At 39.5% G+C, this 26,601-nt stretch overlaps 2 protein-coding genes across 3 annotated transcripts in view; one reads left to right on the forward strand and one right to left on the reverse strand.

Annotated features, from left to right (window-relative positions):
- Window positions 1-11,530, forward strand: part of LOC140197757 (uncharacterized protein KIAA1958) — a 169,653-nt gene extending 158,123 nt beyond the window's left edge. The window contains exon 5 of the mRNA XM_072258182.1: window positions 11,161-11,530. Within this exon, the coding sequence (XP_072114283.1) occupies window positions 11,161-11,382 (222 nt within the window). The 3' untranslated portion in view covers window positions 11,383-11,530. The remainder of the gene's footprint in view (window positions 1-11,160) is intronic.
- inip (ints3 and nabp interacting protein) overlaps window positions 5,379-26,601 on the reverse strand; it is a 50,445-nt gene continuing 29,222 nt past the window's right edge. For both annotated transcript variants that reach the window (XM_072258184.1, XM_072258183.1), the window contains exons 3-5: window positions 26,325-26,427; window positions 21,366-21,456; window positions 5,379-7,619 (exon numbers count right to left, since the gene is read on the reverse strand). In XM_072258184.1, coding sequence (XP_072114285.1) covers window positions 7,524-7,619; window positions 21,366-21,456; window positions 26,325-26,427 — 290 coding nt within the window. In that variant the 3' untranslated portion in view covers window positions 5,379-7,523. The remainder of the gene's footprint in view (window positions 7,620-21,365; window positions 21,457-26,324; window positions 26,428-26,601) is intronic.

Genomic DNA, 26,601 nt, shown 5'->3' on the forward strand with positions numbered 1-26,601 from the left:
AAAAAAAATTCTTGCTGTTTAGAAAATAGTATGCTTCTACAAAGTGCATGACCATGCACCTCCTGACACTGTATTCCATCTGTCACCTCCTTGACCATTCTCTTAATCTGTCCAAGTTGTTCTACAGCCCCTCCTCTTATCTTTGTATCATCTGCAAACCTGGCCTCAAAGCCGTCAATTTCACCAGCCAAATCATTGACATACCGTGTAAAAAGTAGGGGTCCCAACACACTCGCCTATCACCACTGCTTCCCTCTCCTGGCCCCTTCCCTTCTGAGGTACAGTGCCAGACTTGGTGTCCAAGATCTGGTCGCTGCAGCTCTCCCTGGTAGGTCATTTCCACTCCCGCCCCCATTATCCGAAACAGTAGACTTGTTACTGAGGGGAATGGCTACAGGCGTACTCTGTACCAGCTGCCCATTTCCCTTCCCTCTCCTGACAGCCACCTAGGGATAACTATCTCTCTCTAACTCGTATCTGTCATCTCCTCAGTTTCCCTTAAGAGCCATAGGTCATTGCGTTGCAGCTCCAGTTCTTTAACATTGTCTGAGGAGCTGAAAATCTTTTGCTGCAGAGTGGTATGATATTGGTTACTATAGAAAACAAACTCCATTTGGACAACACCAGAAGACAGGATTGAACTGAGCTCACTAGAACTTTGAGGCAGCAGCTCTAACTGTATCACTGTACTACCCAGGTTTATGTCATTAAATAAAAATGTGGTAATGGAGGAATCTGTTGCTGCAGCAATTAGATTGAATGTGTTCAATTCCAGCATTTATATGGAACATTAAATGATACAAGATGATACGTTCAAACTTTCTCCCACTTTAGCCAGAATGAGGGTAAGTAGTCATTAATAAAACACGTGGGAACACAGGGATTACTCTCAGCTGTTGAGTCAAATCCACAATTCAGAACAAGAGGCTTGCTCCTGCTCCTATTTGCTTGTGTCTATGGTGTCAAGCCTGACAACAGGAGAGGGCTCTGTTCCTGCTTGAGTATCCAGGTCCAGCATAGGGTGGGCACCCACAACTGGCAATAGGGAAAGTTGAAATCATACCAAATCTTGAGCAGTTGATCTCACAGCAATTCCAGTCCCCACCATCATTGTGGGACACATAATTCAGGGGAAACAGAATCATGTAATTAGTGTCTGCTCTTTTCAAGAAATGTGGCTGGCTTGAGCATTTTTAGTTTCACCTGCTCTGTTCGTTTCACAGGAAAGTCGACATCTTATGTTAATATGTGACTGTGTGAGATTTCAAACACAGGTGGTCTTGTCATACAGGACTGTTGGTAACCCTCACTCCAAGTTCCCACGTTATTCCACATCTCTCACTTTCCTTTCACTTCCTTTGCCATGTTGCATCTGTGCATGATATGAAGATAGAAAATAATAATTTAACTACCAGCCACTTTACTAGCTTGAAAGAGTAAAGTTTCAAGCTAGTAAAGCCACTTTACTAGCTTGAAAGTTTAAAGTTCAAAGTACACATATCTCACCATATACAACCCTGATTCATGATCTTGAGGGCATACTCAATAAATCCATAACAGAATAATAATCAAAGTAGAATCGATGAAACACCACACCAACTGTCTAACCAGTGTGCAAAAGAGAAAAAAACTGCACAAATAGTGTTTAAATCCCATCATAACAACTGCAGAATATGATCAAACATATAAAAGTAGAATTTCATTAAAAAGTGGCTGAGTGGGATTGGAGGTGGAAGGGTCAGTAACTTTAAGTTCCTTGGCATTATCATATCAGACGATCTGTCCTGGGACCAGCATGTAGGTGCCATTACAAAGAAGGCAAAACAGCACCTCTGTTTTCTTAGAAGTCTGCACAGATTCAGCATGTGCTAACAACTATACTTTATACTTTATTGTCACCAATTGATACTAGAATGTACAATCATCATAGCGATATTTTTGATTTTGTGCTTCCCATTCCCTGGATTACAAATCGATAGTAAATATTAAAAATTTAAATTATAAATCATAAATAGAAAATATAAAAATGGAAAGTAAGGAAGTGCAAAAAAACTGAGATGCAGGTCCAGATATTTGGAGGGTACAGCCCAGATCCGGGTCAGGATCTGTTCAGCAGTTTTATCACAGTTGGAAAGAAGCTGTTCCCAAGTCTGGCCGTACGAGTCTTCAAGCTCCTGAGCCTTCTCCCAGAGGGAAAAGGGACAAAAAGTGTGTTGGCTGGGTGGGTCACATCCTTGGTTATCCTGGCAGCACTGCTCCGACAGCATGCGATGTAAAGTGAGTCCAAGGATGGAAGATTGGTTTGTGTGATGTGCTGTGCCGTGTTCACGATCTTCTACAGCTTCTTCCAGTCTTGGACAGGACAACTTCCATACCAGGTTGTGATGCACCCTAGAAGAATGCTTTCTACAGTGCATCTATAAAAATTAGCGAGGGTTTTAGAGGACGGGCCAAATTTCTTTAGTTTTCTCAGGAATTAAAGGCGCTGGTGGGCCTCCTTGGCAGTGGACTCAGCTTGGTTGGACCAAGTCAGGTCATTTGTGATATTGACCCCGAGGAACTTAAAGCTTTTGACCTGTTCCACTTGCACACCACCAATGTAAATTGGGTCGTGCGGTCTACTACTCCTTCTGTAGTCAACGACCAATTCCTTTGTCTTGCTGACGTAGAGGGATAGGTTATTGTCTTCGCACCATGCCACCAGGTTCTTAATTTCCTCTCTGTACTCGAACTCATCATTACCGAGATACGGCCTACAATTGTTGTGTCATCAGCAAACTTATATTGAGTTGATGGAAACTTGGCTACACAATCATGGGTGTACAGTGAGTACAGCAGGGGACTGAGTACACAGCCTTGTGGGGCACCGGTGCTCAGAGTGATTGTAGAGGAGAGCTTGTCCCCTATTTTTACAGCTTGTGTCCTGTCTGTGAGGAAGTTGAAGATCCAGCTGCAGATCTGAGTGCTAAGGCCCAGGTTCCGGAGCTTAGGAATCAGTTTATTTGTAATGATGGTATTAAAGGCAGAGCTGTAGTCAACTTGGCTAACTTCTACAGATGCACAGTAGAGGGTACCCTGACTGCTTGTATCATGGTCTGGTTTGGAAACACCATTGACAAAGTATGAAAAAGTCTACAAAAAAAACATGGAATGCAGTGTCTGGAAGTGTATGATCATGCACTTTGGTAGAAGGGATGGACAAGGGATGGACTAAGCATGGACTAATTTCTAAATGGAGAGAAAGCTTAAAAACCCAAAGGGACTCTGGAGTCCATGTGCAGGATTCCCTAAAGGTTAATTTGCAGGATGAGTTGGTGATGAGGAAGGTGAATGCAATGTTAGCATTCATTGAGAGGACTAGAATATAAAAATGTGTAATGCTGAAACTTCAAAAGGCACTGATGAGGCCTCACTTGGAGTACTGTGCACAGATCTGGACTCATTTAAGAAAGGATGTGCTGACATTTGAGAGGGTTCACAATAATGATTCCGGGAATGAAAGGCTTATCATGTGAGTCATTAATGGCACTGGGCTTTTACGCGCCAGAACTAAGAATGAGAGACCCCCCTGAAACCTATTGAATGTTGAAAGGCCTATATAGAGTGGATGTGGATCAAGTGTTTCCTATGGAAGGGGAGTCTGGGAACAGAGGGCACAGCCTCCGAATAGATGGAAGCCCATTTAGAATGGTGATGAGGAGGAATCGCTCTAGCCAGATGTGATGAATCTGTGGAATTCTTTGCCACAGGCAGCTGCGGAGACCAGGTCATAAGTATATTTAAGATGGAAGTTGATAAGTTTCTCGATTAGTAAGGTTACAGGGTGAAGGCAGAACGGAGGTGAGCCATGAAGAAATGGTGGAGTGAACTCGATGGGCCAAATGGCTTAATTTTGCTCCTATATTTTATGGTAGTAGATGGTTGTCTCTCTGAGTGGAGGCCTGTGACTAATGGGGTGCCACAGGAATCGGTGCAGGTTCTATTTTTTATTTGACATCTATTGTATATCATTGATCTAGATGATAAAGTAAACATAATCTGTAAATTTGCAGATTACACGGGGGCACAGTGGACAGTGAGGAAGGCTATCAAAGCTTTCAGCAGCATCTGGACCAGCTGGAAAAATGCCAGAATGGAATTTAATGCAGACAAATGTGGTGTTGCACTTACACAGTGAATGCTAGGGCATTGAGGAGTGTGGGAGAATGGAGGGATCTGAGAATAAAACATAATTAATTGAAAGTGGTGTCATGGGTAGATAGGGTCATAAAGAGAATTTTTGGCAGTTTGACCTTCATAAATCAAGGTAGTGAGTGCAGGAGATGGAATGTTATACAAGATGTTTGTGAGGCCTAATATGTAGCACCTACCTACAGGAAAACAATCAATAAGATTGAAAAGGTATAGAGAAAATTTACAAGGGTTTTGTCAGGACTTGTAGACCTGTGTTATTGGGGAAGACCGAATGGGTTAGGATTTTATTCCCTAAGGGGAGATTTGGAGGTACACAAAATTATGATAGGTTTAGATGGGGTAAATGCAAGCAGACCTTTTCCACTGAGGTTGGGAGAGACTATAACTAGAGGTCATAGGTTAAGGATGAAGTGCTATTCTGTGCTGCTGTGCTCTACCACGAAAGTTACAACCTTGAAGTTATCTAAATATGGAAGTACGGTACAGGTTTCCAAGTCACATATCACCCTGACTTGGAATTATAATCAACATTCTTTCATAAATGCTGGGTTTAAGGTCTGCACTGTGCACATGCCATTTCAAGTACTGCAGTCATATTCCCCTGCATTTGTGGGCACAGATAGGATTGTCTGTAATAAGAATTGTGATATTGTGGAAAGTGCATCAAAAACAAAAATGAAGTCGTCAAAACATTCTCAAACAAATTTAAGATATTCACACCCACCATACCACACACGTGAAAAAGACAAAATGCCAAGTGATTTCCTATGCCCTAGTAAACTGACTCCAGATCCAATCTCTTGCTCCTCACAACCTCTGAACATTTTGTTCCCTATCAAAACACACCCACCATCCGTCAAAACACATCTAATCCTTAATTTCCAAGAATATGCTTTTCTGCAGAAGAAATTGAGAATTGGGGCTTTCAGGGATATGGGTCGAATGCGGAAATTGGTTCTGGTTGGATGAGCACTGTGGTCAGCATGGACACATTAAGCCAAAGGCCTGTATCCGTGCTGTTTTGCTCTATAACATGATTCTTCTTGCTGTTGTTTTCACCACTGTTAGTGTCAAACTTCTTTGTCTCCCCTAGCTGAAAGAAATGCAACACTCACAGAAACTTTTTTTTACAGAGCAGCACAAACAAAATGCAACCCACTACATTTAGATTTTGGATATATAAAACAAGTTTTAATTTTTTTTGTAAATAACCTGTAATTTTATTATATTCTTCAAAATACAAATGGCAGGTAAATGTATCAACGTTTTAATGAATCGCACTGATCAGTTGGATGGACCGAATACCTACCTGGAAATAAATCACCCTTTTGTAATAAAACTCTTGAATCCTTGCCAAGGCCTGGGAGATAATTAATTTTCTGTGCTTAGCTTCAAGGCTTTCAATATTTTTTAAATCTGTAATGAATCGAACACCTGATGCCCAAGATAAATGGAAACACAGAAACAGGAATTTACTCATTCAAATTATGGTTATATCAAATAAAACTAGGGAAAATAATATGATTAGCTACTTATAAAGAGTTCTGTTGTGCTACATATATTTAGTACAATTTATTACCTGAAAATTAATGTGTGTTTATTCTGGACATTTGTAGGAATTGCCACTTATTTTGCTATTGGTTTCCTTCAAAGTTTAATTCAATTGGCATTCAAAACATTGGTAAATTGATGGAACAATTGTGTTCACAAAATACAAGAGGCATTCAAATTTATTGTTCCTCAAAATAGATGATTTTGCACAATGATTTATATTGGGTTACAAGCTTGTGAAGTGGCAGAGCAGATTTGAAAGGCCTATTCCTGCTCCCGATTCATATTTGTATGAATAGAAGAGGAAGGCAAATAAATAATAGGTTAGTGGTAAGATGAGGTGTGCAAGTGGAACTGTGTCCTTTGTGCAGAGAAGCAGGCCAATATGTGTGCTTTTAATTTTGTGCAATACTGACTCCAAAATTGTTATTGTGGCACAAATTCATCTTTAAGCTGATGGTGAGGAAACAATTCACTGTCACAACAAACTTCCAATTGATCAGTTTGTGGGAAGAGGGATCAAGTTAGGTTTATCTGGTTTAAATACTTCCAAAAAGAAAACTAACAACTTGGTTGAAAAATCTGCTCTTTTCAGCACACCACCCAGCACCCACACCCACCACCTTTTTATTGAACAATCTTTGCCTCGTCCATCTAATTCCTTGCTGAGGTTCAGTTTACTGTCTGGGATCTGATCAAGCTGCCATTGCAACACTACAGCCATGCTAGATCTTGCCCTGAAGCGACGCTACCAGCACAGGTTTAATGTGGAAATCTTGGCTGCTTTTCCAGTCTCCCTTTAACCAAGCCCAAATGTAGTACCCAAGTTGGAGGATTTTAGACAGACTGCAAGCCCAGATGCAATCTAGTATCATACTGTTTACAAGGTCAGGAATTCACTGAATAGATATTGGTTCCACTAACAGTTCAACATCTCTTTCTCACATTCTAATCAAGTAATTATTGGACATCATAAGTGTCTGGTTTAGTGACTTTGCAGTTCTGTTTTTGGAGTACAGCAATTATACAAGTTGGTACTGTACCACCATAATGAAAGAGTAGTTCTGTATCTGGGCTTTTAACACTTAAAAACTGAGTGACTTCACTCAAAATCCAAGATCTCAACTAAAATAAAGAATGATAATATTGACAACAGTGGATACAAAACTGACATTCAACAAAAAAAACTACACAAAATCTGAGTTCTATAGCCACATACTTCAGCTTAAACTACACAGAATGCATTGAAATACAATCAAGATTTCTAAAGCATGCTTACAAAAACCTTTTCTCGGTAATATACATTTCTAAGTTTCCTCAGGCTAAGCAGGAGCTTGGCCAATCCATTTTGTATTAGCAGCATTAGGCAAATGAGACCTTATTTTCTTGGTATAATGATGAATCCATAAACAGTACATAATGTACCAACTTCCTTGTAGACAGATGATTATCAAAGTGAGTACCCTCATTATTTGACAAGTTCCTGATGTCCAAGATCATGTTCACTGTTAAACTTTTACAGAATACTTAGCTTCTTTCACTGCTGGTGAATTTAAGGAGAAATGAGGGAAAGTCATACGAATGAACTGGAAAGCAGAAATTAGGCATCTGTTTCCCTCTTGCAGATGTACACAAAACCTGCAAGATGATATATCATGGTCCATTAGTAGCATCAAATGATGAAATTAAACTTCCCTTTATTGCCGTTCTTTCAGGTGCAAGAAATAGTCTCGTTTATGAAAAAAATCTCCCCAACAATCAAGACTGTTTTTGAGTGCTTATTCTGGCTCCAAACGAGGCAAAACAGGAAGAATAAGATTTCCAAAAGCTGAGTCTTGAGTTATGAAATATCCCGATGAATGTGCATGTGCATGCTGCGAATCAAATAAAAGAAAACACATTAGATTTCAAATACAGAAATGTTTAGTAATATCAGTCAATAATCCAAATCAGTTCCCAATAATGTTGCTTGTCATTGGTTTAAATATATTGACATATAGCAGCAAATACTATAATAACAGCTCAAACTAATGAAGAATTGCCAAAATCAACTCTAACCAATAGAAAACATCAGCAATTTGGAAGGTACCAAAAGCAAAGAACTAAGTAACTAAACCGCTGATACACTCACGAAAGTTAAAGATTTATGTGCATCTTTCTGTATGAAATTATTACAAATGAATTACAATGCACATAAAAAGTACTCACCCCCCTTGGAAGTTTTCAAGTTTTGTTTTACAACATTGAATCACAGTGGATTTAATTTGGCTTTTTTGACACTGATCAACAGAAAAAGATTCTTTCATGTCAAAGTGAAAATAGATCTCTACAAAGTGATCTAAATTAATTATAAATATAAAACAAAAAATATTTGATTACCTAAGTATTCACTCCCTTTAATATGCCACACCAAATCATCACTGGAGCAGCCAATTGGTTTCAGAAGTCACATAATTAGTTAAATAGAGATCACCTATATGCAGTCAAGGTGTTCAATTGACTGTAGTAAAAATACACTTGTATTTGGGAAGTCCAACTGCTGGTGAGTCAGTATCCTGGCAAAAACTATAACATGTAGATAAAAGAACATGCCAAGCAACTCCGTGAAAAGATTATTGGAAAGCACAAGTTAGGAGATGGATACAAGAAAATTTCTGTGTCACTGAATATCCCTCGGAATACAGTTAAGTCAATCATCAAGAAATGGAAAGAATATGGCACAGCTGTAAATCTGCCTAAAGCAGGCCATTCTCAAAAACTGAGTGACCGTGCAAGAAGGGGACTATAGAGGGAGGCTCCAAGAGTCCTATGACAGCTCTGGAGGAGTTATAAGCTTCAGTGGCTGAGATGGGAGAGCCTGCACATGCAACTGTTGCCCAGGTGCTTCACCAGTCACAGCTTTATGGGAGAGTGGCAAAGGGAAAGCCACTGTTGAAAAATAGCTCTCGGGTAGAGCTTGCCGGAAGGAATGGTCTGAAGTCAACTGGAAGAAGGTTCTATGGTCTGATGAAACCAAAATTAAGCTTTCTGGCCATCAGACTAAGTACTGTTTGGCGTAAGCCAAAAGCCACACATTATCAAAAATACACGATCCCTACCCTTGAAGCATGGTGGTGGCTGCACTATGCTGTGGGGATGCTTCACCGTAGCAGGCCCTGGAAAGTTTGTGAAGGTAGAGGGTAAAACGAATGCAGCAAAATACAGGAAAATCCTGAAGGAAAACTTGATAACAGTCTGCAAGAGAACTGTGGCTTGGGAGAAGATTTGTTTTCCAGCAAGGCAAAGACCCCAAGCATAAAGCCAAAGCTACACAGGAATAGCTTAAAAACAACAAAGTTAATGTCCTGGACTGACCAAGTCAGAGTCCAGACCTCAATCCAATTGTGAATTTGTGGATGTTCTTGAAATGGGCTGTTCCCTCACGTCAGAGCTTGAGCAGTTTTGTGAAGAAGAATGGGAAAAAATTGTAGTGTCCAGATGTGCAAAGCTGATAAAGATCTATGGATTTAGACCTATCCACACAGACTCAAGGCTGTAATTGCTGCCAAAGATGCATCTACTAAATACTGACTTGACGGGGGTGAGTAATTATCCAACAATTATTTTGTGTTTAATAACTGTAATAAATTTAGATGAATTTGTCAACGAAAACTTCCTGGGGCGGGAGGGGCGTAGTGAATACTTTTTATAGGCACTGTACCTATAGTGCAGCAATTAATATTGTACATTGAAAAATCAGGAGAGGTGTATTAAAAAAGCTTCTCTGATCCAAGAATGGACAATACTGCCATTTAAAAAGAAATCCTATTTCTCAACTGAAGTAACAAATGGGTCTTCAGACAGAAATCCATTCTAAAGTAATGACTTGTGTAGATCAAATACAGCTTAAAGTTGTAAGAGTTAGATTTTCTATATAAACACAAGAAATTCTGCAGATGCTGGAAATCCAAAGCAATATACAGAAAATCTGGCCATTCCCACTCTCTTCATCTAACCTCATCAACATAACATTCAACTCAAAGCAACACACACAAAATGCTGGAGAACTCAGGAGGTCAGGCAGCATCCATGGAAGTGAATAAAGAGTCGATGCTTTGGGCTGAGGCTCTTCTTCAGCACTGGAAAGGAAGGGGGAAGATACCAGAATAAAAAGATGGGGGGTGGAGAGGATAGCTGGAAGGTGATAGGTGAAACCAGGTGGGTGGGAAAGGTAAAGGATTGGAGATAAAGGAATCTGAGAGGAGAGTGAACCATAGGAGAAAGGGAAAGGTGAGAGGCAGGTAGGGAATACATAAATTCTGTATTTTGTGGCAGTAAATTAATGAGGTAAAGATAGTCAAAGTAGAAAAATCTGCTCCATATGGTATAAACTGAGTCATACAACCTCATATTTAAAATTAATGAATTTTTAAAGAAGTCTAAAGTTGATAAGTTGCTGCACCCATAAGGACCCTCGCAATCAAAAGACTAAAAGTTAGCTTACTTGTCACATATGTCGGAACATAGTGAAATGCATTGTTTGCAACATGATGCCCTTTTCAAAATTTTGTCTGATATGTTAATATGACATTATAGACCAGTAACAGATTCACAAATGTGAATTGTGCAGATTAATTTAAGGCGAGTCCTAACTTCAGACTGAGAGATTGCGGAGAGAAACACAGTCCAGACAAACATTTGTGTAGTATGCATTTATTTTAAATCTCTTCTGTGTAAGGCATTGAGGTGGGATGCAATTTGGAGACACTACAATTTGGCAAAGCATGAGGGCTGTTGGTTACTTCCTAATAATCTATACTGGATTTCAATCTACTGTATAATCAGCAGCTATTTCAAATGTGGGATAATTTTCTGTTTGTAGCAATTTAATTGACTGAATCAATGAACCTGCACTTTTATAACACTTCTTGTATCTGCAAGGCATGTCATCACATTTCACAGCCAATGCAATAAGCAGAACAAACCGGGGCAGGCTTGTCAGAGACTGATGTTGGTTAGTGACCAAGTGACCAAATAATCTGTTCTAGTAGTGACTGGAAATATAGCCCAAGATACATGCCAATAGAAAGGTACAGTGCCTTGGAAGAAGTACAAAGGCACTACAACTATTTTCACATTTACTAAATTTAAAATATATTGATGTAGGATTTTTTAAAGCTAATTTACAAAACATTATGCATCATGTCAAATCAAAAGAAAAATTCTAAAACCTATCAACAATTTGTTAAAAATTAAAAACCAAAATTGTGATGCTGAAAAATTACTACATAATTACTTTGTAACTACTATGCTAACTTTCCTCAGGTGAATACTGTATATTACCTCATCAACTCACTCAATTTGTTCATGTAGAAAATTGAAGGATCACCTGTTTTCAATGAATTCATAAGATAAAATATCCTCTCTCTCTCTAAGGTCCAGCAGTATGGTCAATTTTCAAGACCAAACCAAAATGAAGACAAAGCAGCATTCAAGACAAGTCAAGGAAATAATAATAGAGAAGTGCAAATCTGGAGAAGGGTAGAAACCCATCCCAAAGGCACTGAATATACCTCAGAGCTCAGTGCAGTCGATCATGAAACCATAGCCACACTGCCTAGGTCAGGTCATCTCTCTAAACACTCCAGAGAAGAATGACACTTGTACTGTGACACCAACAGTCACTCTGAGTGACCCGCTGAAGCCAGTCGCTGTACTTGGAGATGAAGTTCACAGCTCCATAATCTCTAATGCCTTACAGAAAAAGGGTATTTATGGAATAGGGGCAAGGAAGAAGCCCTGGCTAAGAACAACAGAAAGGTCCAGAAAGGTTGTGCAAAGTGTTACTTAGAAGATACTGTAAAGATGTAGAAGGTGGTCTTATGGTCAGATGAGACTAAAGTGCAACTTTATGGCCTCAACACTAAGTGCTACAAATGGTGTAAATCTAATACTGTGCATTAGCCAGGTAACACCATCCCTACTGTAAAGTATGGTGGAGTTGGCATCATGCTATGAGAATGTTTTTCAGCAGCAGAGACTGGAAATCTGGTCAGGGTTAATGTGAAGATGAATGCTTAAACTGGGGAATACAGAGATCCTGGATTTTTTTTTTTTAAAAACTGCTAGTCTTTGCCAGAAAGCTTAAACTGGGGAAGTTCATCTCTCAAACAACAGGAATTCTGCAGATGCTGGAAATTCAAGCTCAGAGTCCTAATCTTAACCCAATCAAACATCTCTGGCAAGACCTCAAGATTGTTGTTCACTGCCGCTCTTCAACTAACCTGGCACAGCTTGAGTAATTTTGCAAGGAGGAATGGGAAAATCTTGCTCTCTCACATTGGGCAAAGCTAATAGAGACATATCCAAAAAAAATACTGGATGTAGTAGCTGTGAGAGTTGGTTCAACTACGTATAAGGTGAATACTTCTGAATTGCTGACATTTCAGTTTTTGAATTTTTAGTACTTGCTTTACAATTTTCCCTGTTTTTTGTGGAAACAGATATTGCCCCCATAGCCCTCAATGTGTGAAAAGAGCAGCATGTGATTCACAAATAAAGATTCTCCGTTAAATTGATCAAAATCGCTGATTGTAATACTCATTTATGTGAACAATGGGTTAGTGCCTGAATACTTTTACAAGGCATAATATATTGATACCCATCCCGACATCCACAGATCCCTTGCTTGATGATATTGGTCCATGGCATTTAAAAAAAGGTTAAGAACCAGAGTTAGAAGATGTTTAATGGAAGGAGACTTGTATACAGCATAAACACCAACATGTACCAGTTGTCTGGATTAGTTCATTCCCATACTACAAATGCAACACCAATTCAAAGGTGGAAGTGGGAGAAACTTATAATAAATCTGAACCAGTCCTTAATCAGATTTTAGATATGCAGGATTAGAATAAGGCTGATGAATTCCACAGCATGCAGCAGATGAGGAATTAAGAAAGCAAATTAGGTTCTCCAGAAGCTAATTCCTATTCCACTGGTTGCCCTGATAAGCATTTTGTATATAAATGAAGAGCACAAGGGTGGCAAGGCAGCACAGCAGTTAGCACAATGCTTTACAGAGCCAGCAGTCACTGTTTTCGGTGCAATGCCCGCCAGTGTCTGTATGTCTTCTCTGTAACTGTGTGGGATTCCTCAGGGTGCTCCAGTTTCCTCCAATATTCTAAAGACATATGGTTAGAGTTAGTGAGTTGTGGGCATGCCACGTTAGCACTGGAAACATGGTGACACTCGAGAGCTGCCCCGGCACCATCCTCGGACTGTGTTGGTTGTTAACGCAAATGATACATTTCACTGTATGTTTCCATGTACATGTGACAAATAAAGCTAATCTCTACGAATAAATTGAGTTTCCAGCCAGGTATAGGTATCAATTATAATTGACGTTATAACAAGCTGCACCATTTTCATTAGAAGAATTTATTTGTCATACGCACCAGGAAAGCACTAGATCCTGTTCAAAGCTAATGTCTCTTTCTCTTTCTGTCTCTTTATATAAAAAAAACCTTAATGAATTTAGAAGACAAGTAGAACATTGTTTGTTTAAACATGATTTTGTTTCTTTACCTGAACGATATACTCTTTATAGAATGAATATGTCAATGAACACAATAGGTGCCAGAATAGGTCACTTGGCTCTTTAACACAGGCCTATAATCCAAAACAATTATGGCCAATTGGCCCAGGCCTCCATAGCCCTCAATTTCAAGATCTTTCAAAAAAAATCCATATTTCCTCTTTAATTACCACTCCTCAATAATTCCCACCACCCAGCATCTTGAATTCCAGTGATTCACCACCCTCCCACCCTTCTGCAAGAAGCTATGAACTTTAATTTTAAATGACCATACCCTATAAAGATTCATCAAGCTGGCTCATGGGGTGGTAGGCTTGCCATAAGGAGAGGTCAGATAGACATATCTGGAATGGGATGTTATCTCATTGAAACAAAATGAATATGGATAGAATGTTTCACATGGCTGAGGCATCTACACCAAGAGTCGGAGTCAGAATAAAGGGTTGGCCATTTAGGATCAAGGCATTTCCTCAACTAAGGTTTTGTCGCTGAGATCAGTCAAAAGACTGTTAGATTTCTGGATAACAAGGGAATCAAGTAACAAGGTTCAAGATTCATTTATTATCAAAGACTGTATAAAGTATATAACCTTGGGATTTGCTTACTCATAGGTAACCACAAAGCAAGAAACCTGAAAAAACCCAATTTTAAAAAAAAATAAAAATAAAAGACCAACACTCTCTGTGCAAAAGAAAGGCTCCAGGGCCCAAATTTCACCACCCAGCACAAAGCCACTCTGAAGCTCTTCAAATCAGCTCAGCATCCAGAGCAATCCAACCTTGCACCCGGGCAAGTTGTATGGGCACCGAATCTCCTCTGCCCAATAAATGGATGACACAGTAATTGGAACTGAATGACAGCATACACAGAAAGGGAGATGACTTATTTTTGCTCCGAGTTCTCATGTTTTTGTGACTTGCAGGCACAAATTCAACTCTAAGGGTATGATAGGGTAATCATTACCAAAACCAAGACCATCAGAACTAGTAACAAATATGCAGGCTTGTAAAGGTCTACAAGAAACATAAAACCATAGAAGATATGACAGTCAAATTCAGAGCATACAACTGGCAGTGACCAGCTTACAGGTAAAATTAAGAGAAAGAACCCTAATAGAAATGATGTGTAAACCTACTGACAACAACACTGAAGAGGCAGAAATAATCAATGTAAAAATTAAGGAACCATGCAGCTAAGATTTGCTGGATTTAATAGAGGTTTTTAGTATAGATTCTCAAAAGAATATCCTGGTGGGTTGTATCTAATGGTGTAATACAAAAAACTATTGTAGTTTCATCTAATTATCAGAATTATAAACTACTTGTTACAGGATAGAAGGATGCCCATTCAAGTTTGAAGGTGACAAAGATGCACAATATTGCACACATACATAAAGAAGTATTCACACATCAATATTAATTGATTGAATAAATAGATTTCAATGGGCACATGCAAGTCTATCCTAACAAAGAACAAAGATCATAGAAATTCTGCAGAAAATATTTTCGTGTGGGAATTTGAGTATGAAAGGTTAGAATGGGAAAGCTGGGACTGTTTTCCTTGGAACAAAGCAAGAGATTTGATAGTGGTATATATATACAAGATTAGTTTAGGTAGGGTAACGTTCCTTATTAGTAAATAGTTCAAAGATCAGAATATTCAGATTTAAAATGTACGTGCAGAAGATAAATGGGACACAAGGATAAACAGTAGTTAGGATCAGTAATTCACGACCTGAAAGGATGGAAACCAAATCAATGTCTTCAAAATGAAGCTGCAAAAGCAACGAAAATAATTTGCAGGACTTTGGGGAAAATAGTGGGAAAATAGCATCAACAGGATTACTGTATTGTGAGTTGGCAGAAAATCAACAGATCATTTGGCCTTCTATATACCATTACAATTAAATGATTCTGACTCTTCAGACTTTGTAAAATTTAGTTAAAGGGGTACTATAATCAATATTTTCAAGATATTAAGTGTATCTGGAAAGGTAACTCAGTAAATGAAAACTATTCCTACAGGTTGAGCAGTTTAAAAAGGTAACAGCCAACATGTAGGAACAGACTTTTCAGAAAAGTTAGGAAATGCAAAGTTGTAAAAATTTGCATATTTCTTTCACATATGATAGTTTATGCTAGGAAAATTCATGACTGAATCCAATATTACTGGATTTTAATTAATAAGTATTGATGGACAAGTTGAACATGTGGATAATGCAATTTCATCACTGGTGAGCCAGAATTTCTAATGCAAGCCAATAAATAGATTTCACATGTTGCTGATAAAAATTCATCGACATTAGAACTGGTTATAAATTACTTTGTGTATAACGAGGCAAAATAATATACCTAGGTTAGAGTATGAAATCTTAGAGAACTGGATATCCTGTTTTCTCACAGCTTAGCAGATATCAATTCTCAAATCACAATACAACTACCACTTCGCCCTCAGATCTCTTGCTTTAGTGCAAAACATCTTGTACATCAGCGGACTTCAGCATGGGGTCCTCTGCCATAAATGGCTAAACTGCAGAGGCAAAAACGGATGAAGTCTACCACGGCTGCATCACTATTTGCCAGTGCTATTTCCTTTAAATTCCTGATGCTGATCATATATTGACAGAAAGTTAAATTCACTTTTCTTGATAATATTGTAGCATTTCTAAGTGATAAGCAGCTTGCAGAACAAATTGTCACTGCTACATCTGAAATAGTTTACCTGTTAGATATGTTTGAAAAACCGTTTGTTAAACAAACAGTTACAAGGAAAAAAACTGCAATCTCATATCATGCAGAAAGGCTTTTACAGATTTCCTGAGAAAACCCAAAATTTTCAGCAGCGATATTGGACGTGATAAGTTTATGCAATTTCCTTCACTGTGCACTCCTAAAATAGAATTGCAAGATGATCTGATTATATATCTTGCAACATACACAAAAAATGCTGGTGAACACAGCAGGCCAGGCAGCATCTATAGGAAGAGGTACTGTCGACGTTTTGGGCTGGGACCCTTCGCAGGCCTAACTGAAAGAACTAGTAGGAGATGTCCAGTCCCTATCCCCCACGAGGAAGGTCTCAAAGCTCTCCACTTCTTTTTGGATTCCAGACCTAACCAGTTCCCCTCTACCACCACTCTCCTCTGTCTAGTGGAATTAATCCTTACTCTTAACAATTTCTCCTTTGGCTCCTCCCACTTCCTCCAAACTAAAGGTGTAGCCATGGGCACCCTTATGGGTCCCAGCTATGCCTGCCTTTTCATTGGCTTTGTGGAACAATCCATGTTCCAAGCCTATACTGGTATCTGTCCCCCCCTTTTCCTTCGCTACATCAACGACTGCATTGGCGCTGCTTCCTGCACACATGCTGAGCTCGTTGACTTCATTAACTTTGCCTCTCACTCTGCCCTCAAGTCTACCCGTCCATTTCCGACACCTCCCTCCCCTTTCTTGATCTTTCTGTCTCTATCTCTGGAGACAGCTTATCTACTGATGTCTACTATAAGCCTACAGACTCTCACAGTTACCTGGACTATTCCTCTTCCCACCCTGTCTCTTGCAAAAATGCCACCCCCTTCTCGCAATTCCTCCGTCTCCGCCGCATATGCTCTCAGGATGAGGCTTTTCATTCCAGGTCGAAAGAGATGTCTTCCTTTTTTAAAGAAAGAGGCTTCCCTTCCTGCACAATCAACTCTGCTCTCAAATGCATCTCTCTCATTTCACGCACATCTGCTCTCACCCCATCCTCCCGCCACCCCACCAGGAATAGGGTTCACCTTGTCCTAACCTACCACCCCACCAGCCTCCGGGTCCAACATATAATTCTCCGTAACTTCCGCCACCTCCAACGGGATCCCACCACCAAGCAAACCTTTCCCTCCCCCTGCTTTCTGCTTTCCGCAGGGATCGCTCCCTACATGACTCCCTTGTCCATTCGTCCCCCCCATCCCTTCCCACCGATCTCCCTCCCGGCACTTATCCTTGTAAGGGGAACAAGTGCTACACATGCCCTTACACTTCCTCCCTCACCACCATTCAGGGCCCCAGACAGTCCTTCCAGGTGAGGCGACACTTCACCCGTGATTCGGCTGGGGTGATATACTGCGTCCAGTGCTGCCTTCTATATATTGGCGAGACTGGACGCAGGCTGGGAGACTGTTTCATTGAACACCTACGCTCTGTCCGCCAGAGAAAGCATGATCTCCCAGTGGCCACACATTTTAATTCCATGTCCCATTTCCATTCTGATATGTCTATCCACAGCCTCCTCCACTGTAAAGATGAAGCCACTCTCAGGTTGGAGGAACACCACCTTTTATTCTGTCTGGGTAGCCTCCAACCTGATGGCATAAATATTGACTTCTCTAAGTTCCGTTAATGCCCCACCTCCCCTTCACACCCCATCCCTTATTTAATATATTTTTTATATATATTTTCTTTTTCCCCTGTTTTTTCTCTCTTTTTCTCCCTCTGTCTCTCTCACTATAACTCCTTGCCTGCTCTCCACCCTCCGGGCTCCCCTCCCCCTTCTCTTTCTCCGCAGGCTTCCCGTCCCATGATCCTCTCCCTTCTCCAGCTCTTAGATCCACCCCTCCCCTCCTATCTTCTCCTAACATTTCAGATCTCCCCCTCCCCCTCCCAAATCTCTTACTATCTCTTCTTTCAGTTAGTCCTGACGAAGGGTCCCGACCCGAAACGTCAACTGTACCTCTTCCTATAGATGCTGCCCGGCCTGCTACGTTCACCAGCATTTTTTGTGTGTGTCGCTTGAATTTCCAGCATCTGCAGATTTCCTTGTGTCTGTGTGATTATATATCTTGATCATTTGAAACAACTGTACATTGGTAGATATGGAATTTCAGTTCAGAGTCCTGCTGAAGATGCATATTCCAGATTGGGTGGATCCATTTGGGGTAAATATGAATGACGTTGACACCACATTGCAAGAATGTCTTATTGCGCTGAGTGATATTACGACTCAAGCTAAATTCTGGCTAACCAGTTTTATTCAAAATAAATTTCCACAGCTCTGGAAGAAAGCAAAAAAATTTAAAATTGGATTTCCCACCTCTTATGTAGTTGAATGCGGTTTTAGTTAAACTCTTCACCTACCAACATCTTGTAACCATCCTGATGTGAAAAGAGGCAATCTTCGATTTTATCTTTAACTAGGTTGTAACCAGGTATTCAATAACTTGTTAGTTTGCATTAAAGTTCAAAGCAAATTTATCATCAAAGTATATATGTCACCATATACAACCTCGAGATTCATTTTCTTGCGGGCATACTCAATAAGTCCATAACAACTTAGTAACCAGAATAGAAAGACCACACCAACTTGGGCATTCAATCAATGTGCAAAAGACAACAATCTGTGCAAATACAAAAAGAAAGAGATAATAATAAGAAATAAATATATTGAAAACATGAGATGAGGAGTGTGCAAGTGAGGAAATCCAGGATCCAGTTGCACAATGGGGTATTAAGGCCGAAGGGTTGAAGCTTATTGATTAGTTTCGAGGAGGATGATGGTATTGAACACTGCGCTATAGTCGATACGGGACATCCTTATGTATGCATTTTTGCTGTCCAGATGTTTCAGGGCCGAGTGAAGAGCCAATGATACGGCATCTGATCCACCTGTGTTCCACGGGCAAACTGGAGAGGATCCAAGTGAACACTCCGGCCAGTTGATCAGCACAGATCTCACAATAGCAACACGCACAAGGGATTCATTAAATACCCAAAGCAACAATATTAAGCTCTTTTGCGTTGCTCATTGGAAGAATATTCATATAATCTCATAAATGTTCTGCTCAGAGCTTGGAAATTATTTTTCATATATACTTGTAACATTATATTTAGCATATACTGTAATACCTAAAAATGTAAATATTGACTGTATATTAGAATAATTAGTACAGTTGACCACAGAAAACTTTAGCAGCTCACAGAAATTATGGAGGATAGGGACCACAGAGGTAAATGAAAGTCACAAGTGGGCTACAAGCAGAAACAAACTTGAGAACCACTGTTGTACATCACACACCAATCTGAGGAACTTTATATCCTAAAAGAGTAACACATCTCTTGACAAAAACAGTATTTAGTAAACTTGTTTATTCAGCATACAGAGTACATCAAGAATTTTCACACAACTAGCAAAGAATTCTCAGAATAGAAGTTCTTCAACTTCACTCACAAAAATTCTGTTTAACTTGAAGAAATACCATTAAAATAACCAGACCACAGTGATTTAGAATTAATGATTTTAGTTTTAACTCATACCTTAACCAAGGCTAAGCAATGCAAAAAAATCTATGCATAGCCTATAATCAGACTGCTTCCTTTTTATGTAAATAAACTCAATGAATTATGCCAAGTGTGAAATTACATTTTAGCATATGTTTATACAGTTTTAGTCTTATTAGCAGAAATATTTTCTGAAGATTTGGCAGTTCATGGCATGGTGAATGTAGTCATTAATTTAATTTATTTTTATATGAACATTGTTTGGCCTTAATATATTAGAATTACACTGTAAAACACTTAAAAGGGTTAAGGAGATGACATAGTTCGGCAAATTAAATGTTATCTGTATGTGAAATATTGTACTTTTTGAACAATTTTCAAGTAACTGACATATTCAGCAAGCTGGTACTCCCCATTCCTTGTGGATGGATGAGTGACAGCATACTGTCGTTGGAGGGATGCACATCTCTCTGACACAGTGGTGTCAAGAAAACAACCTCTCCCTCAATGTTGCAAAAACAAAGCAGCTGGTTGTGGATTACAGGAGAAATAGAGACAGGCTAACCCCTATTGACATCAATGGATCTGGGGTTGAGAGGGTAAACAGCTTTAAGTTCCTCGGCATTCACTCGGCATAACCGAGAACCTCACTTGGTCTGTAAACACCAGCTGTTGTGGTGAAAAAGGCACAACAGTGCCTCTTTCACCTTAGACGGTTGAAGAAGTTTGGTATGGGCCCCCAAATCCTAATAACTTTCTACAGGGGCACAATTGACAGCATCCTGACTGGCCTCATCACTGCCTGATATGGGAACTATACCTCCCTTAATCGCAGGACTCTGCAGAGCATGCTGCGGACAGCCCAGCACATTTGTAGTTGTGAACTTCCCATGATTCAGGACGTTTACAAGGACAGGTGTGTTAAAAGGGCCCTTAGGATCATTGGGGACCCAAATCACCCCAACCACAATCTATTCCAGCTGATACCATCTGGGAAGCGGTACTGCAACATCAAAGCCAGGACCAACAGGCTCCGGGACAGTTTCTTCCACCAGGCCATCAGACTGATGAACTCACGCTGATTTGAGTGTTCTCTATATTACATTGACTGTTCTATTTATTATAAATTACTATGATTTCACATTTAGATGGAGGCGTAATGTAAAGAGTTTTACTCATGTATGTGAAAAGATGTAAGAAATAAAGTCAATTCAATTCAATATTACGAGAATAGATGTTCTTCTGAAGATGAAAGCACTAATGTGTGGTTTAATTTGAGCCTCCATAATACACACATAGCACCAAGCACAGTTTGATGCAAAAATCAACCAAAGCCTCTGAGCATTCTGTTGATATTGTCTACGTAGTAGCATTATTTTCATTTAACTGAATATTGTACAATTTGCCTTCCTTACAGACTGAGAAGTGAAATCATAGTCTTTATACATACAAAATCTAATTACAAGCAAAACCCAAGGCTCTAAACCCCAGTCTGTGAATGACCTGCCAGTCAGAATGATTGTGTATCCTCCCTGTTGCCCACCACACTTTTAAAACATTTGCAAAGGACGAAATCTTCTCCTTGATATCAGAGATGTCAGCTTTTCCCCCAGAGTAAATTTTCAATTTCATGCATTAAATAGCTTTCAGAAGTTTACACATTGAGACTAGGCAGAAAATTCATGAATAGAAATAGGTTCATAACGGAGTAAAATAACTGTTTTTCTCACTAAAAATTTGACAAATGGGTATATGTCATCAACACTAATAATAAAAATTATGTTCAAAATTACCTGCAAGGCAGCCTTCTGTTGTGCTGCTATATGTTGTTGTTCAGCATGGTCCCGAAAATCCTTAGCAAAAGCAGGCCTTGATAGAGGAATACTATAAGCAAGTGGTACAAAAGTAAGACAAAGCATTTTAGTTACTTAAACATCTCTTCATGCAGTCCACACAATATGGTTCTATAAATGGAGCTTAGCACTGACTGTAAAATACAACAATTGCAAAAATATTTATGGTAAATAAATTAAAAAATATAAAATTGTGGAGATGATAACAGGTTTTAGTCAACTGTGCATTATACAGGAACACAAATTGGAGATAAAGCATTGTAATTGATCATATGTTCATAATCTTGTTACTGTCAATAGAATATGTAAATACAAAATGATACAGGTTGAGCACCCCTTATCCAAAATGCTTGGGGCTGGAAGTGTTTCAGATTTTAGATTTTTTAATATATAATGAGATAGCTTGAGATCACTATCATTTTCAACTCTGAATTTATGTGCTACCAGTAAGTAGTCTTTGTCTTATATTTTTCGTCACGCACATGTACTGCTGCAGCCTTTCAGCATGTTAGATTTTCATTAGTAATAATCTGGGAAAACTGAATGAATTTCTCTGCTGTTTCGTGATAAGCAGATGTTCTACCACCAGAAATCTTTAAAAATTTAATGCCTGCCTTTTCTTAAATTTGGAAAATTTAAGAAATTTAAATTTCTATAAATTTAAAGAAATTTAAATTTAACTGTGGCAGTGTGTTTGTGTCCTTGAGCAAGGCACTTAATCACATATTGCTCTAGTCTGTGCGTGGAGTGGTGCCCCACACAGACTTCCAATATGCGCCTTGTAAGGCATGAAAATGCCCGACGCAGGCCTCTCATGGTCTGAGTCGACGTTCCCTTCGCCCACCTTTTCTTTTCTTAAATTTCTGCAAACAGCCTGCTGAATATTCACAATTACTTTCAATTTTCAGTTCGTGATGGATCTTTGCTTGTTTCACCATCAGCATACCATTAAGCAGCATATGTTCACTCCAACGTTAACAATCCACACTTACAATGCACGATCTTTCACATTATGCAATGTTTTTCTAATTTTCATTAACTTCAGTTCATTACATTGTGAGGTCATTTCTCTGAAATGTCTGTGGATCACCTGGGAATCTTCTTAGTATCCTATGGAATTTTCCATTAGTAATGTCATGCCAACATTTCAAAAAAAAAGTTGGATTTCAGAGGCTTTTAGATTTTGGAATTTTGGATAAGGGGTACTCAACCTGTATAAATAATTGAAATTAAAAAAAGAAAATACAAAATGCCCAGAAAATCAGACAGCATCAATGGAGAACATTAAGTTAAGGAAAGATCATCAATCCAAAACATTAACCCCTTTTTCCTCTCTATACACTACTAAACACACTGAGTATTCTGATCAATTCCACTTCATTCTATTATTGACATACTCATTTACATACTCATTTACATTTATACATTTTATTTTGCATAATTTATGGATATAAAACTTGGATAACATTTGTTAAATGATTCCACACTATGACAATTTATCATACCACTCAGAGAATGGAAATGACCAAAGGTATTATTTTCAAATTAAACATTAACACAGGCTAACAACGATTGGAAAGAACCAGGCCAAGTAACTCAAGAATCCTCAAAGCTTATCAACACATGACTTACTCTGGCATCAGCACTACTTAATATTAATAGACACTAGAATACTACAGCACAGTACAGGCCCTTTGGCCCTCGATGTTGTGCCAACCCATATATTCCTTAAAAAAAATGTACTAAACCCACAGTACCCTGTAACCCTCTATTTTTCTTTCATCCATGTGCCTGTCCAAGAGGCTCTTAAATACCCCTAATGTTTTAGCCTCCACCACCATTCCTGGCAAGTCACTCCCGGCACCCACAACCCTCTCTGTAAAAAACTTACCCCTGATGTCTCCCCTAAACTTCCCTCCTTTAACTTTGTACATATGCCCTCTGGTGTTTGCTATTCGTGCCCTGGGAAACAGGTACTGGCTATATACCCTATATACGCCTCTCATAATCTTATAGACCTCTATCAAGTCCCCTCTCATCCTTCTATGCTCCAAAGAGAAAAGTCCCAGCTCTGCTAACCTTGCCTCATAAGACTTGTTTTCCAATCCAGGCAACATCCTGGTAAATCTCCTCTGCACCCTCTCCATAGCTTCCACATCCTTTCTATAATGAAGTGACCAGAACTGAACACAATACTCTAAGTGTGGTCTTACCAGAAGTTTGTACAGTTGCAATATGACCTCTCTACTCTTGAACTCAATCCCCCTATTAATGAAGCCTAGCATCCCATAGGCCTTCTTAACTATCCTATCAACTCTGCAGCGACTTTCAAGGATGTATGGATTTGAACCCCAAGGTCCCTCTGTTCATCCACTCTTAAGTAACTGACCATTAACCCTGTACTCAGCCTTCTGGTTTGTCCTTCCAAGATGCATCACCTCACACTTATCTCTATTGAACTCCTTCTGCCACTTTTCTGCCCAACTCTGCATCCTGTCTATATCCTCTTGTAACCTTCGACAATCTACAGCTCCATCCACACCTCCTCCAATCTTCGTGTCATCCGCAAACTTACTCATCCATCCTTCCGCCTCTTCATCCAGGTCATTTATAAAAATCACAAAGAGCAGGGGTCCCAGGACAGATCCTTGCAGCACTCCACTAGTCACTGACCTCCAGGCAGAATACTTCCCTTCCACTACTACCCTCTGCTTTCTTCCTTTAAGCCAATTTTTTATCCAAACAGCCAAGGTTCCACTGATCCCATGCCTCATGACTTTCTGGATGAGTCTCTCGTGGGGGACCTTGACAAATGCCTCGCTAAAATCCATGTAGACCACATCTATTGCGCTACCCTCATCAATTTCTTTTGTTACCTCTTCAAAAAACTCAATTAGGCTCATGAGGCAGGACCTTCCCTTCACAAAGCCATGTTGACTATCCTTGAGTAGACTGTTCTTCTCCAAGTACTCATAGATCCTATTCTTACGAATCCTTTCCAATAGTTTGCAGACCACTGACGTAATACTCACTAGTCTATAGTTCCCAGGATTCTCCCTATTACCTTTTTTAGACAAGGGAACTACATTTGCCATTCTCCAATCCTCCGGCACCTCCCCTGCAGCCAAAGAGGATTCAAAGATCATCGCTACTGCTCCAGCAATCTCTTCTCTCACTTCCCACAGCAACCTGGGGTATATCACATCCGGCTCTGGGGACTTATCAATCTTGATGTTTTTAAGAAGATCCAACACTTCTTCTTCCTTAATCTCCACGTTGTCCAGCACACGCACCTGTTCTATTTCGACCTCACCCTGATCAAGGTCCTTTTCACTTGTGAACACTGAAGCAAAGTATTCATTTAGGACCTCCCCAGCCTCCTCCGCTTCCAGGCACGTTGCCTACTTTATCCTTTAGCGGCCCCACCTTCATTCTTGTCATCCTTCTGTTCTTCACATACACATAGAATGCCTTGGGGTTCTCCTTAGTCCTACATGCCAAGGCCTTCTCATGCCCCCTTCGAGCTCTCCTAAGTCCTTTCTTAAGCTCCTTCCTGGCTACCCTATATTTTTCATGAGCCCCTCCTGCTTCCTGCTTCTTATATCTAACATGTGCTTCCTTCTTCCTCTTGACAAGTTGCCTCACGTGTTTCGTCAGCCATGGTCCCCTTTTCCTACCATTTTTTCCTTGTCTCAGTGGGACAAACCTATCCTGAACCCAGCACAAGTGGTCCCTAAACTTCCTCCACATTAGTTTTGTGCTTTCACCCTTGAACATCTGTTTCCAATTTACTCTCACTAGTTCCTGCCTCATCCCTTCATAGTTAGCCCTTCCCTAGTTAAGTACTTTCCCATTTTGTCTGTTTTTATCCTTTTCTATAGCTATGCTGAAGTTAAGGGAGTTGTGGTCACTCTCACCAAAATGCTCCCCCAAGAGGTCTGCCACCTGACGAGATTCATTACCCAGAACTAGATCCAGTATGGCCTCTCCTCTCGTCAGCCAGTCCACATACCGTGTCGAGAATCCTTCTTGAACACACCTGACAAATTCAGCCCCATCTATCCCCCTTGCAGTCAGGAGGTGCCAGTTAATATGACGGAAGTTGAAATCACCCATAACTACAAACCCGTATTTCCTGCACCATTCTAAAATCTGCCTGCTTATCTGCTCCTCGGTGTCCCGAAGGGCTATTTGGGGGCCTATAGACAACTCCCAGCACAGTGATTGATCCCTTCCTACTTCTGACTTCACAATAGATCACCATTTTTAAAAAATCTTAAGCAACATTATGGACTCCATCATCAGCATTTTCTAATGGTTAAATTAAGTCAACTGAACACCAAACACCCTCAACCCATCCACCCAACTCCCAAAACTATTATTCACATAAAACAAAACTACAAAAACAAAAAAAAAACCTATTTTGTGTGACCATGGGACATTGTGTGACCATTAATTTCTCTGAAGTACTGAGTTTATAATGATGAACCAAATTATTTTAAAAGCTCATCACATATGTATATTTGTGTATTATGATCTTGACTCTCTTAGAAAGCTAGATGTTTTAAGCTCTCTGAACAACTATAAACTTAGCATTTAAGAACTACATATTGAGTACAGTTTTTTTCAAAAAAGGTAATTTTAATATTGAAAAGTAGATCAATTCCACAAAATGTGTTATCTTTGCTTCTATTTCTTTCTACCCAAAAAGATTCGCAACCATTTAAAACACCTCTAGTTACAAATGGAAAATGAAAAAGGAGGGAATTTTTGATTTTGATTGCAATATCAATTGCATATGAAAATGATTACACCCTGGTCACATAAAATTCAGTTTTGAAGTTACTTTGAATCCCTGTTATCCAAATGAATTTTCAATAACTATCTGATGTACTATACCTGGCTCCAGGGTTGTTCATAGATGATTGATTCTGCATTATCAACTTTTTCTTCTCCTGTTTCAGCTCTGCCAAGATAGCAGCACGATTTTTGTTCTGAAAATCTTAATTTTAAAAAATTAGTTTTGGAGAGTGTAAATGACACATGAATCAGTTACCTCAAGAATAGTTAAAACTTCTTAACTTTTAATGACTATCAAGGAAGCAATTTCAAAGGAAAAACATTTGAAAAGCCAACTTTATTTTCCTTGAAACACACATAAAAGTTGCTGGTGAAC

This window comes from Mobula birostris, chromosome 5 (genome assembly GCF_030028105.1).
Source record: "Mobula birostris isolate sMobBir1 chromosome 5, sMobBir1.hap1, whole genome shotgun sequence".
NCBI lineage: Eukaryota > Metazoa > Chordata > Chondrichthyes > Myliobatiformes > Myliobatidae > Mobula > Mobula birostris.